At 43.0% G+C, this 14,358-nt stretch overlaps 1 protein-coding gene across 1 annotated transcript in view; it reads right to left on the reverse strand.

The window, feature by feature from the left end:
• The window catches only part of Znf75d (zinc finger protein 75D), a 20,723-nt gene extending 10,066 nt beyond the window's left edge, over positions 1-10,657 (reverse strand). Inside the window, exons 1-3 of the mRNA XM_013018183.1 lie at positions 10,378-10,657; positions 6,964-7,495; positions 3,706-3,832 (exon numbers count right to left, since the gene is read on the reverse strand). Coding sequence (XP_012873637.1) covers positions 3,706-3,832; positions 6,964-7,374 — 538 coding nt within the window. The 5' untranslated portion in view covers positions 7,375-7,495; positions 10,378-10,657. The remainder of the gene's footprint in view (positions 1-3,705; positions 3,833-6,963; positions 7,496-10,377) is intronic.
• Positions 10,658-14,358: the final 3,701 nt, after the last annotated feature.

Here is a 14,358-nt window from a genome sequence, read left to right on the forward strand (position 1 = left end):
GCCTTGAGCTGAAGAGCTGAGGGACAGTGCCCAAGCCAAGTTCAAGCCCCACGAATGACCAAAAATGAAAAAAAGAAAGAAAGAAAGAGAGAGAGAGGGAGAGAGAGAGAGGGAGAGAGAAAGCAAAAGAAAGAAAGAAAGAAAAAGAGAGGGGGGGAATATATAGCCTTGAATTCACACAGGGAAAGGAAGTAGGAGACGGTAGGAGGCTAGTTTGGTTTATATATCAAGATACTTTCTCAAAAGAAATAACTGAACGCCGGTGGCTCATGCCTGTAATCCTAGCTACTCAGGAGACTGAGATATGAGGATACTGGTTCAAAGACAATCCAGGCAGGAAAGTCCTTGGGACTCTAATCTCGAGTTAAGCATACAATTAAGCACCACAAAAACTTAAAGTGGAGTTGTGGCTCAAATGGTAGTTCAATTGAGTTCAAGTGCCAGGACCAGCACACACACACACACACACACACACACACACACACACACACACACACACAAACACACACCAGAAACATATTTCCCTAAAGAGAATATAGAGATGGCAAATCAGCACATGAGAAGCTATACACCCAATCATCTTTTAAGGAAATGCAAATAAGAACCACAAAGAGGCATTACTACATTCCTATCAGAATGGCTAAAAATATCCTAATACACTGACACTATTGCCAATTTGTAACTGGCAAGGATGTGGAGAAACTGAATCACTCATATATTGCTGCCAGTACTTGAAAAGCATCTTCTAAATTAAATGGGCAATTATCATAAATATGTAAATACCATTACAACTGCAATTGAACCACTGTTTAAGAGCACCAGTGGCTCACGCCTGCAATCCTACCTATTAAGAAGACTGAAGAAGTGGTGCTGTAGCTCAAGCTCAAGTGGTAGAGCGCTCGCCTTGAGCTGAAGAGCTGAGGGACAGCACTCAGGCCCAGAGTTCAAGCCCCACGACCGACAAAAAAACAAAAAAAAAGAAGGCTGAGATCTAAGGACTGTGGTTCAAAGCCAGTCTGGACATGAAACTCTTACCTCCAATAAACTACTCAGAAAAAGCAAGAAGTAGCACTGTGGCTCAAATGGTAGAGCACTAGTCTTGAGCACAAAGAGGCTCAAGGAGTGAGTTCAAGCCCCAGGACTGGCAAAAAAAAAAAAAGAGTACAATGAAATATCTATTGAGCCCTTGAAGAAGTTGACCCAGAGAAATGAAAACTCTTCACAATAACCTATAAATGAATGTTTATAGCAGCTTACTTGTAAAAGTCCAAAATTAGAGATAGCCAAGATGTCATTCAAGGAGTGAAGGCTAAAACAAACAGTGGTATGGAATACTGCTCAGCAGTTAAAAAGGAATATGCTATTGATACAAACAACAGCTTAAAGGAATTTACAGCTGATCATTCTATCCCAAAGTTACATATATTTTATGATTCCATTCACATAGCATTTTCCAAGTGGCAAAATTTTAGAAATGTAAAGCAGATTAATAATTGGCATGGGTTAGTATGGTGTGGAAGGAGAGGCAGCAAAAAAGACTCAATCTGTTCAGTATTTTAACTATGGTCATACAAATCCACACATTTGATACAACTGTACAGAACTAATACACACACATACACATACATACACACAAATGAATTCAAGTAAAACCAGAGAAATCTGAGGGAGATCAGCAGGGAGGAAGATCAACATTAATATTCTGGTTATGACATAATACTTTTGCAAGAATTATCATTAGAGAAAAATGAGTAATGTGTACATGGGTATTCTTTGTATTACATTTGTTTGTGCTAGTCCTGGGGTTTGAACTCAGGGCCTTGTGCTCTCTCTACACATTTTCATTGAAGGCTTGGGCTCCACCACATGAGCCCTACCTCCACTTTCAATACTAATTACATTTTAAATCTGCACGTGACTCTAACAAAAGTATTTCTATTTAAAATGTTCAATTTAAAAAAGTAAGGTGTGGGCTGGGAAGGTGGCTCAGTGGTAGAGCGCTTGCCTTGCATGCATGAGGCCCTGGGTTCGATTTTTCAGCACCACATAAGCAGAAAAAGTCGGAAGTGGCGCTGTGGCTAACGTTGAGCTGAAGAGCTGAGGGACAGTGCCCAGGCCCAGAGTTCAGGCCCACAACCGACAAAAGAAAAATAAATAAATAAAAATAAAAACAAAAAAAATAAAAAAGCAAGGTGTGTTGTGCAGGCCTGTAATCTCAGCACTTGAGAGGTTCAAACTGAAGGATCTCAAGTTTTAGGGTAGCCTGGGTTCCATAGTGAGATTTTTGTCTCAAAAAAAGAAATATGTGCTGGGCACTGGTGGCTTACACCTGTAATCTTAGCTACTCAGAGGAGGCCAACATCTATCACAGTTCAAAGCCAGCCCAGGCAGGAAAGTCTATAAGACAACAATCTCCAAATAACTACCAAAAAAAGCCAAAAGTTGGGCTGTGGCTCCAGCAGTAGAGTGCTAGCTTTGAGAGGAAAAAAAAAGTTTAGGGATAGGGTCCAGGCCCTAAGTTCAAGCCCCAAGATTTGCACAAATAAAAAGAAAGGAATATGAGCAAAATACTAAAATGTTCAAGTCCCTATAAAAGTTTTATCAAAGGTTCAATTCATGTATATTTGTCCTTATAGAAAACTTTTCAAGGTTGTCCCCAAACATTTAGGGACCTTGGGTCTATGACTTTTCTTGTTCTAAATAGATCACTTTATAGTACAATACTATTCTGACAATAAAACTTTAAGCTCAAAAACTGCCATCTTAATTTCAGACTCTTTCAAAAAGAATGAATGACTTTTATATTACTTTATTCCAAAAGTTTAAGTGGCTAGATCTTGGATCCCATGTCTTCTTCATATTCTACTGTTGATATGGGTGGACGGGCAAGAATGAGCTAAGAACTAAACCTAAGGAAGACAGATATAAATGAAATGGGAAATAGGAACAGTGTTAATTGAAGGTAGATTTGGTTAAAGATGAAAGTTGCCTAAACTAAGCTGGTGAGAGAGTATCAATTATGACACTGGGATGTAGCCCAGTGGTATAATGCCTGCCTAATATATGCAAAGCTCTGGGATTCCATCTCCTGCATGGCAAAAAATAGAGAGAGAGGCATGGATTAAGGATAGAGCAAGGAGGGCTGCTAATAGAGAGTCTGTGGAGTATAACAGAAAGAGTGGATAAAGGATAACTGCGAGGTGTCTATCTTGAGCAGTTGGGTACATCTTTGTACAGAGATGGAGAAAGATGTTAACAAGAGCATGTTTGCAGAGTGAAGTTGTGACATTAAGAATCATAGTTAGCCTAGACGTTTCAGAGCCTGAGATCTGAGGAATGTGGTTTGAGTCTAGCCCAGGCCAAAAAAAAAAAAAAAAGTCTGTGAGACTCATATCTCCCGTTAACCCACCAAAAAGCCAGAAAGGGTTGTGTGGCTCAAGTGGCAGAGCCCCAGCCTGCAGTGAAAAAGCCAGAAGGTGCCCGGTCCTAAGTTCAAGCCATAGAACCAGCACACACACACACAAAGAAGATGTGTATGTATACCCCAAGTGATATAGATATACCTTTCTTTCTCCCTACATCATAAAGTTGAAAACAACCAGCTACTGCAACCCAGGGTATCTCTCACAGGGATACATTTTCCATATACCAAGGACTCAACATATTATTCAGCTTGTATATAAAAGGAAGGAAAAAAGTCTTTACCTAGAAAGATGACATTCTCATAGTTTTCCTGCATTACATCATTGTAGAGGTTCTTCTGAGAAGGTTCTAGTAATTGCCATTCATCCTCAGTAAAATACACAGCCACATCTTCAAATGTCGGCAAACTCTAAAGAAGAAAATGGACTTTAGGTCAGTACTTGGCAATACAGAAGCAGTCCTAGCACCATATCTGAATTACATGGTGGGCTGAGTGTTAAAAAAAATAAATAAACTACTAGACTAGAAGATTTAGTGGGGTAGGAAGTGAGATGCAAGTTTCCATTGGGCCAAGCCTAGCTGCTTAGAGAACATCTGGAGTTACCACACCCAGTACTCCTGCTAGATTCTAGCAACAGGTAAAAGTAGACAAAAGGCTGTGTGAAAAACGTGAAAGTACAGCTTGCCTGGGATTCAGGCAAGATGAACTCAGTTGCCATCTTCTAGTGTCTTGTACCTTTTCTGCTCAGAAAGAGCAAAACATCTCTCCTTTTTTTGGTTATGAATATCAGCTTTAGGATACTTTCACTAAAGCTGGATCACCTTGGGCTGGAAAGGTAGCTCAGTGGTACAGTGCTTGCCTTGCATGCCTGAGGCCCTGGGTTCGATTCCTCAGCACCACATAAGCAGAAAAAGCCAGAAGTGGCACTGTGGCTCAAGTGGTAGAGCGCTAGCCTTGAGCTGAAGAGCTGAGGGATAGCATCCAGGCCCAGAATTCAGGCCCGACGACCAACAAAAAAACAAAAACAAAAACAAAAGATGGATCATTTAAACAAGCATGTGTGCACTATCCTGTGAAATAGAAACCCAATAGCTATCACACACAATCAGTTCCCCAGATCACTTAATTTATCTCATTATTTTATCACATTAATTTATCTCATGAAATCTAGGGGATTAATAAAAGGAAATCTATAGAATAGATTTAAACTTCATAAAATTGTTCACTGAGCTGGGCAATAATTAGAATTGTTTGCAAATGAAGGACTCAACTCCTGTGGTATACAGAAGGCACCACAGGGGAATATCTTTTTCCTTGGTGCACAATATTCTACACACTTTTGTCTGCGTATGTGTGTGAGAGGGAGAGAGAGAGAAAGAGAGAGAAAATAAAGAGAGAGAGATCTTGAACTCAGGGCCTGGACACTGCCCCTGAGCTTTTTTGCTCAAGGATGTCATTCTACCACTTGAGCCATATCTTCACTTTTTTGGGGGGTTAATTAGAGATAAGTGTCTCCTGGACTTTCTTGCCAAGGCTGGCTTCAAATCACGATCCTCATTCTCAGCCTCCTGAGTAGCTTGGATTACAGGTTTGAGCCACCAATGCCCCCCTTCTCTCTTTCTCTTTCTCCCTCCTTCCCTCTCTCTATCCCCCCTCTCTATCTCTCTTTCTCTCTCCCACCCCCGTCTCTCTGTACTGGAACCTGAACTCAAGGCCTGATTCCTGTCCCTTAGCTTTTTTGCTCATGGCTGGTGCTCTGCCACTTGAGTCCCAGCTCTACTTCTGGCTTTTGCTAATTAACTGGAGATAAGAGATGCATAGACTTTCCTGCCTAGACTGGCTTTGAGCTGCAATCCTCAGATCTCAGCCTCCTGAGTAGCCAGGATGACAGGAGTGGGCCAGCAGTGCCCTGTCACACTTTGCCATTTAACTGCCCATTTCTGATATCAAGTCCTCCCATAAATCCAAAGGATGTGGTGACCCCACCTGTCCTTTCTTCTATCTTCCTCTTTCTTCTGAAATGTCTAAGGAATAGAAAATATGGGGTGAATACTGGGGTTCTATGGTTTGGAAGTACCTGGATGTCAGGCTATTGCTACTTACTACACTGGTACCTGGAAAAGAGGTGAGTGCCTGAAAAACTCCTACGACATTCCAACTGCTAGTAATTACTATCACATCTCCCAGAAGAGAATTATGAAGCTCCTCATCTCTTTTTTCGTTCTGGTCCTAGGGAATGAACTTAGGACCTGGTGCCTAGGCACTGTCCCTGAGCTTTTTTGTTCAAGGCTAGTGCTCTACCACTTGAACCACAGTGCCACTTCCAGTTTTCTGGTAAGAGTCTCATGGACTTTTCTGCCCAGGCTGGCTTTAAACGGTGATCCTCAGATCTCAGCATCCTGAGTAACTAGGATTATAGGTGTGAGCCACTGGCACCCTGCTCCTCATCTCTTTTAGATACAAAATGGGTTTCTCTGTGTATATTGCCAGCCCAACAGTTCTATTACTACCTAGTATGTATTCAACACCCTTTCTGGAACAGCCAGGAGCCATTGCTATTCCTCTCAAGAGCACTGACTCCTTTTCCAGCTCAAGGGCTGTTACTTAGAAATAATTCCTATCCTCATTAGCATGAAACTTGTTTGGGCTTTGGGGCAGCAGTTGAATACAGCCCAGATTTGGAGATGAATGTCATATTAAAGGAATGAAAACTCAGGAGGCTGAGATCTGAGGATCAAAGTTCAAAGCCAACCTTGGCAGGAAAGTCCATGAGGTAGCCACTAAAACCCCAGAAGTGGAGCTGTGCCTCAAGTGGTAGAGCACTAGCCTTGAACAAAAAGCTCGGGGACAGTATGTAGGCCATGAGTTCAAGTCCCAGGTCTGGCACACATCACATACACACATTAAACACACACACACACACACACACACATACACACACAAGTTGTGACACTGAAGTACTCTGTTCTCATCAAGAACTCTATATAGAATCTAGGGAAATTAAGACAAACTGCAAAATAACTGTGACTTCTTTTGACTGCCTCCAAATCCAGAAGCATGTATACATAGCCACAGGTCAAACTATAGATTTAGTGAAATGCCTTAGGATTTGGATTTTGTCTGGCTAACCTAAAGGAAGAAGTGCAATTTAAACCATCTTATTGCCTTACAATCTACAACCCAGACATGTCCATCTTTGCCCTATTCCTTTTTTTAATATATATTTTTTATTGTAAAGATACTGTACAAAGGGGTTACAGTTACATGAGTAAGGAGTACACATCCTATCGAGCATTGTGACCCCCCTCCTTTCTTTTTCCCCTACCATCCCTTCCTTCCCTACCTCCCCAACTACCACATCCCCCGCCCCGCCCCTGCCAAAGCTGTAAAGTTCATTTTCAACATAGTGTCTTGTACAACTCATTGTTACAATGGGTCAACCTGTATCCTTATTTCAGCATTTTGTTATTTCCCTTCCCCTCCCCAAATCAAAAAAATGTATATCTCATTGTACATGCAAGAAACATTTTTGTGCTCACCCCATTCTGTTTTCCACCAGGCTCTCTCTGCAAGCGCTCCACCAGATCCACAGCCTGTCTGATGTTCTGTGGATGATGCTTCTGCACCCAGTTCTGGGTCTCCTTGGGCAGAATGGCCAGGAACTGCTCTAGCACCAGTAGTTCTAAGATCTGTTCTTTTGAGTGGCTTTCTGGTCTCAGCCACTTATAGCACAATGCCTGAAGCTGGTGGACAGCCTCTAGTGGTCCAGTTGCTTCATGGTAACAAAAGCTTCGGAAGTGATGATGAGCGCTCTCAGGACGAAGACTCTCTATTTGTGGACAGGATTTCTTAATCTGACTGGCGTTGTCTTCTGCAGATTCCTTAGTCTCCCACACAGCCCCCCTGCGGGGGCTCAAGCATACATTTGTCTTCAGCTCTCTCATCATCATTTGGTCTAGGAACAGTTTTACTTCTGTATGTGACACCAACACCCTTTTGGTGCCACCTTAGACAACTGAGGCCCCATCAGGTTTGGTGCAAAATCAATGAATGGCTCTTCTTGTAAGTGCACTGAGAAAGGAAGCAGAAAAACACTACATGTCAAGAAGAAAGTCATATGACACATAATTTGGTATTTACTATCAGAGAAAAATACACAGAAAAGCTCTTGCTCCCACTTTAAAATCAACAGCCAAGTGGTAGGACACCCAGGATGGTAGATTACTTCATGAGGTATATTTCTATTCTTCTGGGGTTTTCCCTCAACACTGAAACAAATCACAGGTCAGAAAAGAAAATATTGAACAGTTCCTGCTGGGTTTTTTTTATTTAACAATGGAAACACTGGTGGGTCAGAAAACATGTATCTAACCTAGTACTGGTAGCCTATACCTATAATTCTAATTACTCAGGAGGCTGAGATTTGAGGATAATAGTTCAAAGCCAGCCTAGGCAGGAAATTCCATGAGACTATTATCTCCACCTAACCACCAAAAATAGCAGAAGAGGAGCTGTGGCTCCAAGTGGTATAGTGCTAGCCTTAAGCAAAAAATTTCAGGGGCTAGGCACTGGTGGCTCACATCTGTAATCCTAGCTATTCAGGAGACTAAGATCTGAGGATCCAGGTTCAAAGCCAGCTGGGGCAGGAAAGTCCATGACACTCTTTTCTCTATTAACCATCAGGAAACCAGAAGTGGTGCTGTGGCTCAAAGTGATAGAGCAATAGTCTTGAGTGAAAGAGCCCAGGGACATCACCCAGGTATTGAGTTCAAGCCTCATGACTGACCAAAATAAAAAACCCCTCAGGCTCCATAACTGAATTGTAAAAAAAGAGCTGGGCACCCATGGTTCACATCTGTAATCCCAGCTACTCAGGAGGCTGAGATCTGAGGATCTCGGTTCAAATCCAGCCCAGACAGGAAACTCCGTGAAACTCTTATCTCCAATAAACCACTAGAAAACCGGAAGTGCCGCTGTGACTCAAGTGGCAGAGCACAGGGACAGCGCCCAAGCCCAGAGTTCAAGCCCCATGACCGACAAGAAAGAAAGAAGGAAGGAAGGAAGACAGAAAGAAAGAGAGAGAAAGAAAGCAGGAATCAATTGGCAAAAATCAATTCCTAATCTGTGTGCTTCCTGGACAATATCTAGTTTTGCATTTCTCAAAATTTTAACAGATTACTGGAAGTGGGAGTTCACACTTGTAATCCTAACTACTCAGAAGTCTGAGGATCATGGTTCTCAGCCCTTGAGCAAAAAAAAGCCTTGAAAAAAAGCTCAAGGAGAGCAGCCATGCCCTGAGTTCAAGCCCCAGTACTGGCAGGCACGAGCTCGCTCTCGCCCGCACGCATACACATGCATACACACACACACACACACACACACACACACACACACACACACACAAATTAACAGATCATCTCAGTCTTTTGTCATTAGTGCAAAAACAGTTTCTATTCTGTTTCAGGGCTCAAAAAGACAAACTTAGCCTGGTGCCAGTGGCTAACGCCTGTAATCCTAGCTACTCAGGAGGCTGAGTGAGATCTGAGGATCTCAGTTCAAAGCCAACCCGGGAAGAAAGTTCATGAGACTCTTATCTCCAATAAACCACCAAAAAACCGGAAGTGGTACTGTGGCTCAAGTAGTACAGCTCTAGCCTTAAGCTGAGGAGCTGAGGGACAGCGCCCAGACCCAGAGTTCAAGTCCCATGACTAACAGAAAAAAAAAAAGACAAACTTTGTTTCATGGACCATTTAATATTCTCATTTCCATTGTATTAATAATGAGAGGAAAACTGAGACAGTGAGATTAGTCATAAATAGGGGAAAAATAAAAATGTCTCAGCAAATGTCCTACCACTAGGGAAACAGGTCACATGACCCTGCATCATCAAGGGATGCACGTCTTTGTAATACACATAAATGACACTGAAGCTGGGTGCCAATAGCATACACGTATAATCCTAGCTACTCAGGTGGTTGAGATCTGAACAATGCAGTTTGAAGCCAGTCTGGGTAGGAAAGTCTTTGAGACTTTCATGTCCAATTTATCACCAAAAAAAAAAAAAAAGATGATAGTCGAGCTGTGGCTCAAGTAGTACCCTGGCTTTGAGCAATAAAGCTAAGGGACTGTGCTCAGGCTCTGAGTTTAAATCCCAGTACCAACACACACACACACACACATACACACACACACACACACATACACACACACACACAATGGAAATTTCAAGCTAGACATTGAGTTGGTAATGATTAAGACAGGAAAGGTTTGAGTACTTTTTCTCAGGATATGATCAAATGTGTATTGTCAAGGAAGGCTGGGCATAACCTTGACCTCCCTTAATTTTTCAAAAAGATGATGTAGTAGAATGATCTAGCAGAGGATGATAAGGTGTTCCAAGAAATGGTGGCTCAGGAGGTCGAGGGGATATTTTCCAGCTTTTTTGTAGGGGGAGCAGAAGCCAATGTGTTTAAAGGTAGAAATGGTTCTTCCTGCAGTACTATAATCATAAATGCGTGGAAATAGGTCAGTTTTGCTGGGGCAGTGGTTGATGTGACTGCCTCAGTTCCCATCACTAAATGGCCATAAGGTCTACGTACACGACAGAAAATCCTTTTAAGCACTCTGTGTGTGAGTCGGTTGTGAGTTCCAGCATCGCTCGCTGGATTCCATCCTCCTACACCAGGTAAAAGGATGCTTCTGGGGAAGAGAGGTGGCTGGAGAAGACTGCGTGTAGGCCTTGCTGCGGACAGATCACGCACGCTCTCCATGATCAGCGGCCTCGCAAGGGCGCCACCAGGTACTGAGAACTGTCCCCGCCCTCCCCCTTCGGTTCCCATTCACTCAGACGCAGCAGCAATCCCCCTCCCCAAAATAAAAAGATCGTAACTGGCCATTTTCTTTCCGGGGCTTCCCTTAAGCGAATCTAAAGGTAAAAGAAGCTTCTCCATTACCTTTAGTCAACTCTGGCTTCAACGGAGGCCACTTTTCTTTCCGTCAGCTCGGCAAACAAGGTCGCCACGCCTCCCCCGAGGTTCTGCTGTGCGAAAGTCCGCTGCCGAGCCTAGCAGGGAGAGGGGGGCGGAAGAGACTGGGGCGGGGGGGTGGGGGGGGGAGAGAGATTATGTCGTCCGGAAATCGCGCGATGCTTGGGGAATGAAGCTCCCAAGATCTGAGGAGCGCAGGGGGCCGCTAAAGGTCACTTCTCCACCTGATCCTTCAGCCTCCCTAAGACCGCACCCCAAATTGCCATTGTTGGCACGCGGTCTGCGGAACCGAACCCCAACCGGAAAAGGAAAGATGAGTTTCCGGTATTTTCGTGACAACCACGCCCAACCATCTCCTGATGTCTACCTGTGGAGTGTCCGCTGTGACTAGTCCGGGAACAAACCGGTCTAGTGACTCCTTGTAATTACAGAGGAAGCGACCTCCTGTCCCGCTTGGGCATTGGAAACGGTTACTGCCCCTGAGGCTCCAAGCCTAAAGAAACCCCTCACGGGAAAGGAGAGAGGGAAGGAGGATATTGACGTATAGCATGTGACTTCTGAAGAAGTTACATAAATTACCAGTGGCAGAATTTACACACATATTTCTGCCTCTTTGTCATATCCGTCATGGATAGTTTCTGTTCTGTTTACTACATAATGCTTTTCTGAACTTCAGGCATTTGATTTTTTCATTTCATCTTGTACCACCAACAATGCTATTTCTGGGCACCGTATATATCTTATAAATGATTTCACCATTTTTTATAGCCTATGTATTAGTTGTACCATCTTTTTAAGAGCATGAGATTGTCTATTGTCAGTATTCTCTAAAATTTCCACTCTCTCTATGCAGTATTTACTATTTGGATAAAAATTGTTCATCTATAGCTCATTTGTATGAAAGGGGATCAAACCTCAATCTTTAGGAAGTCTTGCTGGGAAATCACACAAACAACAGCTATCAGACTGCTAAGTAGTAAAATACACAAAAAGCACTAGTTTGCCTGTATACATGCAAATGAAGCTAATTCAAAAAGTAAGGCTGTCAATAAGTAAAACTGCCAAACCCTAAGGGTTATCTGTGAGTGTAAACTTTAACTCAGCATGGTTCTTTCAGAATGCTTCTTTCAAACCTGTGTTCCTGCTGGGCCGCAGTCACTCAAGCTTGAAACCCTAGCTATGGGGAAAGCTGAGATCCACAGAATCACGGTTTGATAGCAGCCTGAGGAGAACAGTTCAAGAGCTGTCCAGCAGTTCAACAGTTCAACAGCTCCACATCCAAATTAAACAGCAAAAAAGCACACTGAAAGTTTGGCTCAAGTGGTAGAGCACCAGCCTAGCAAGCATAATGATCTGAGTTCAAACTGCAGACCTACAAAGAAAATGTATTTCTCACATCAGGCTTTTTCACCATAACATTTTAATACTTAATGAAAAGGAAGTCTGATAGTTTCCAGACTTACCACTAGCCAGAAAGGATAGTCAGATAAATGGCATTTTCTGGTGTGGGGATATAGCTAACAGGTAGCGTGCTTGCTTAATGCACTTAAAGCTCAGTATTTGATCCAAAGCACCACAAAAAAGACACTGTCTTCCTTTAAACACTTCCATCTTGAATTCACCAATTAAGGTCTAATCCTGAGCTGCATACAATTTTGTAAGTGGAAGCAATTTGGAGAGAATATTAAATTTTGAATAAAGTCATGATGAACAAGATTAAGGGGGGAAAAGGAATTACTCAATTGAAGCCTACAAGAATATTGTGATTTTAAAAACTGTGTCATCATCATCATCATTTTTCTGGTCCTTGGGCTTGAATTCAGGGAAAGGGCACTGTTCTAAGCTTATTGCTCAAGGCAGCACTTTTACCACTTGAGCCACAGCTCCACTTCTGACCATTATTTTCTTGGTGATGGGGCTCCAACTCTGGTCCTGAGCAATGTCCCTCACCTCAAGGCTAGCGCTCCACCATTTGAGTCACAGCACCACTTCCAGCTTTTTATGTTTATGTGGTGCTGAGGAATCGAACCCAGGGCTTCGTGAGATGCAAGGCAAACACTCTACCACTGAGCCACCTTCCCAGCCCTACTTCTGACCAATTTGATAGTTAACTGGGTTCTCATGGACTTCCCTGCCCAGGCTACTTTCAAACCTTGATCCTCAGATTTTAGCCTCCTGAGTAGGTAAGATTATATGGGTGAGCCATCAGTGGCCCATTTATTCCCAGATATTTATTACAGTTGATACTATAAGTGGATTTTTCTTAATTTCATATTTTGTTTCCTTACTGTAGAATCTTGGGTCTTACCACTATGCTAAACTTACAAATTATGGTTTGGTTTTGTTGATTCTTAGTATTTCCTTCTTATAAGATCATATTATGCAAATTGAGATCATTTTAATTCTTCCTCTCTGAAGTGGAAGGTGTGTGTGTGTGTGTGTGTGTGTGTGTGTATGTGTATGTGTGTGTTCCAGCCCTAGGGTGTGAATTCTGGGCCTGGGTGCTGTTCCTGAGCTTTTTTTTCTCAAGGCTAGTGATTTACCACTTGACCCCCAGCTCCACTTCCAGCTTTTTGCTGGTTATTGGAGGTAAGTGTCATGGACTTCCCTTCCTGGGCTCATTTCCAACAACCATCATCAGATCTCAGCCTCCTGAGTAGCTAGGATTACAGGCAGGAGTCACCAGCACCTAGCTTATTCCTGGATATTTATTATAGTTGATGCCATTATAAGTGAACTTATTTCCTTAAGGTCTTTTTTTGGTTTGCTTACTGTAGAAAAAACAATTGATTTTGTACATTTATTTTGGGTCTTGACACCTTGTTTGTCTTATGTATTAATTGTGCTTTGCTTTCAGCGATTTCTTAGTATTTTTTCTACATAAGAATTTTAGGGGCTGGGAAGGTGGCTCAGTGGTAGAGCACTTGCTTTGCATGCATGAGGCCCTGGGTTCGATTCCTCAGCACCACGTAAGCCGGGAAAAAAAAGCCGGAAGTGGCACTGTGGCTCAAATGGTAGAGTGCTAGCCTTGAGCTGAAGAGCTCAGGGACAGCCCCCAGGCCCAGAGTTTAAGCCCCCTCAACCCCCCAACCAGAAAAACAAACAAACAAACAAAAACAACTATAATCCTTAGATCTCAGCCTCCTGAGTAGGTAGGATTATAGGTGTGAGCTACCAGTGCCCAGCCCTCATTCTGTCTTATAGTTTAGATCTTAAATATCCTCCAAAATTCATGCATTGAAGGCTTGATCCCTAATGCACCAGTTTTCAGTGGGCAGGGGGCACTCTAGAGCTCCCCCTGTACAAATCTGATTACTTAATGAATTAACAACCTATTGATGAGTACATAGCTTCATGGATTTGGGAGATGTGTGTGTGTGTGTGTGTGTGTGTGTGTGTGTGTGTGTCTTTCTGGGTGCTGGTCCTGGGGCTTGAACTCAGGGCCTGGGTGTTGTCTCTTCTGGCCTTTAAGTGGTTAATTGGAGATAAATCTCCTGAACTTCCCTGCTCTGGCTAGCTTTAAACCTCAATCTTCAGTTTCCACCTCCTAAGTAGCTAGTACTACAGGCCTGAGCCACTGGTACGCAACAAGACTGTTTGATTTCCCAGCTGCCATTCAGTGAGCCAATTCCTCTACCAAGTGCTTGGGCCACATGCCACTACCTCCATCTCGTTCTTCTGCTTGGCTGATGTGGAAGTTCCCTGGGAGCACCTTGGGCATAGTCAGTCTGATCAGGAGAACTCAGTCAATCACAGCTGTTATATTGTTATATTCCAGGTGACCTCCTTACAGAGTGGGTCACAGCAGTTGTGGGGATGGGTAAATTTCCTTCATTTTTTTGAATAGCAGATAACACAATCCATTTGTTTTCTTAGAGCAAGCACCCAGTCAAGAAAGACTTTGAACATTTTGCCTTGGGGATATGTCAACTTTGGGCCTCTGCCTTA

Source organism: Dipodomys ordii, unplaced genomic scaffold (genome assembly GCF_000151885.1).
Source record: "Dipodomys ordii isolate 6190 unplaced genomic scaffold, Dord_2.0 Scaffold38, whole genome shotgun sequence".
Lineage (NCBI taxonomy): Eukaryota > Metazoa > Chordata > Mammalia > Rodentia > Heteromyidae > Dipodomys > Dipodomys ordii.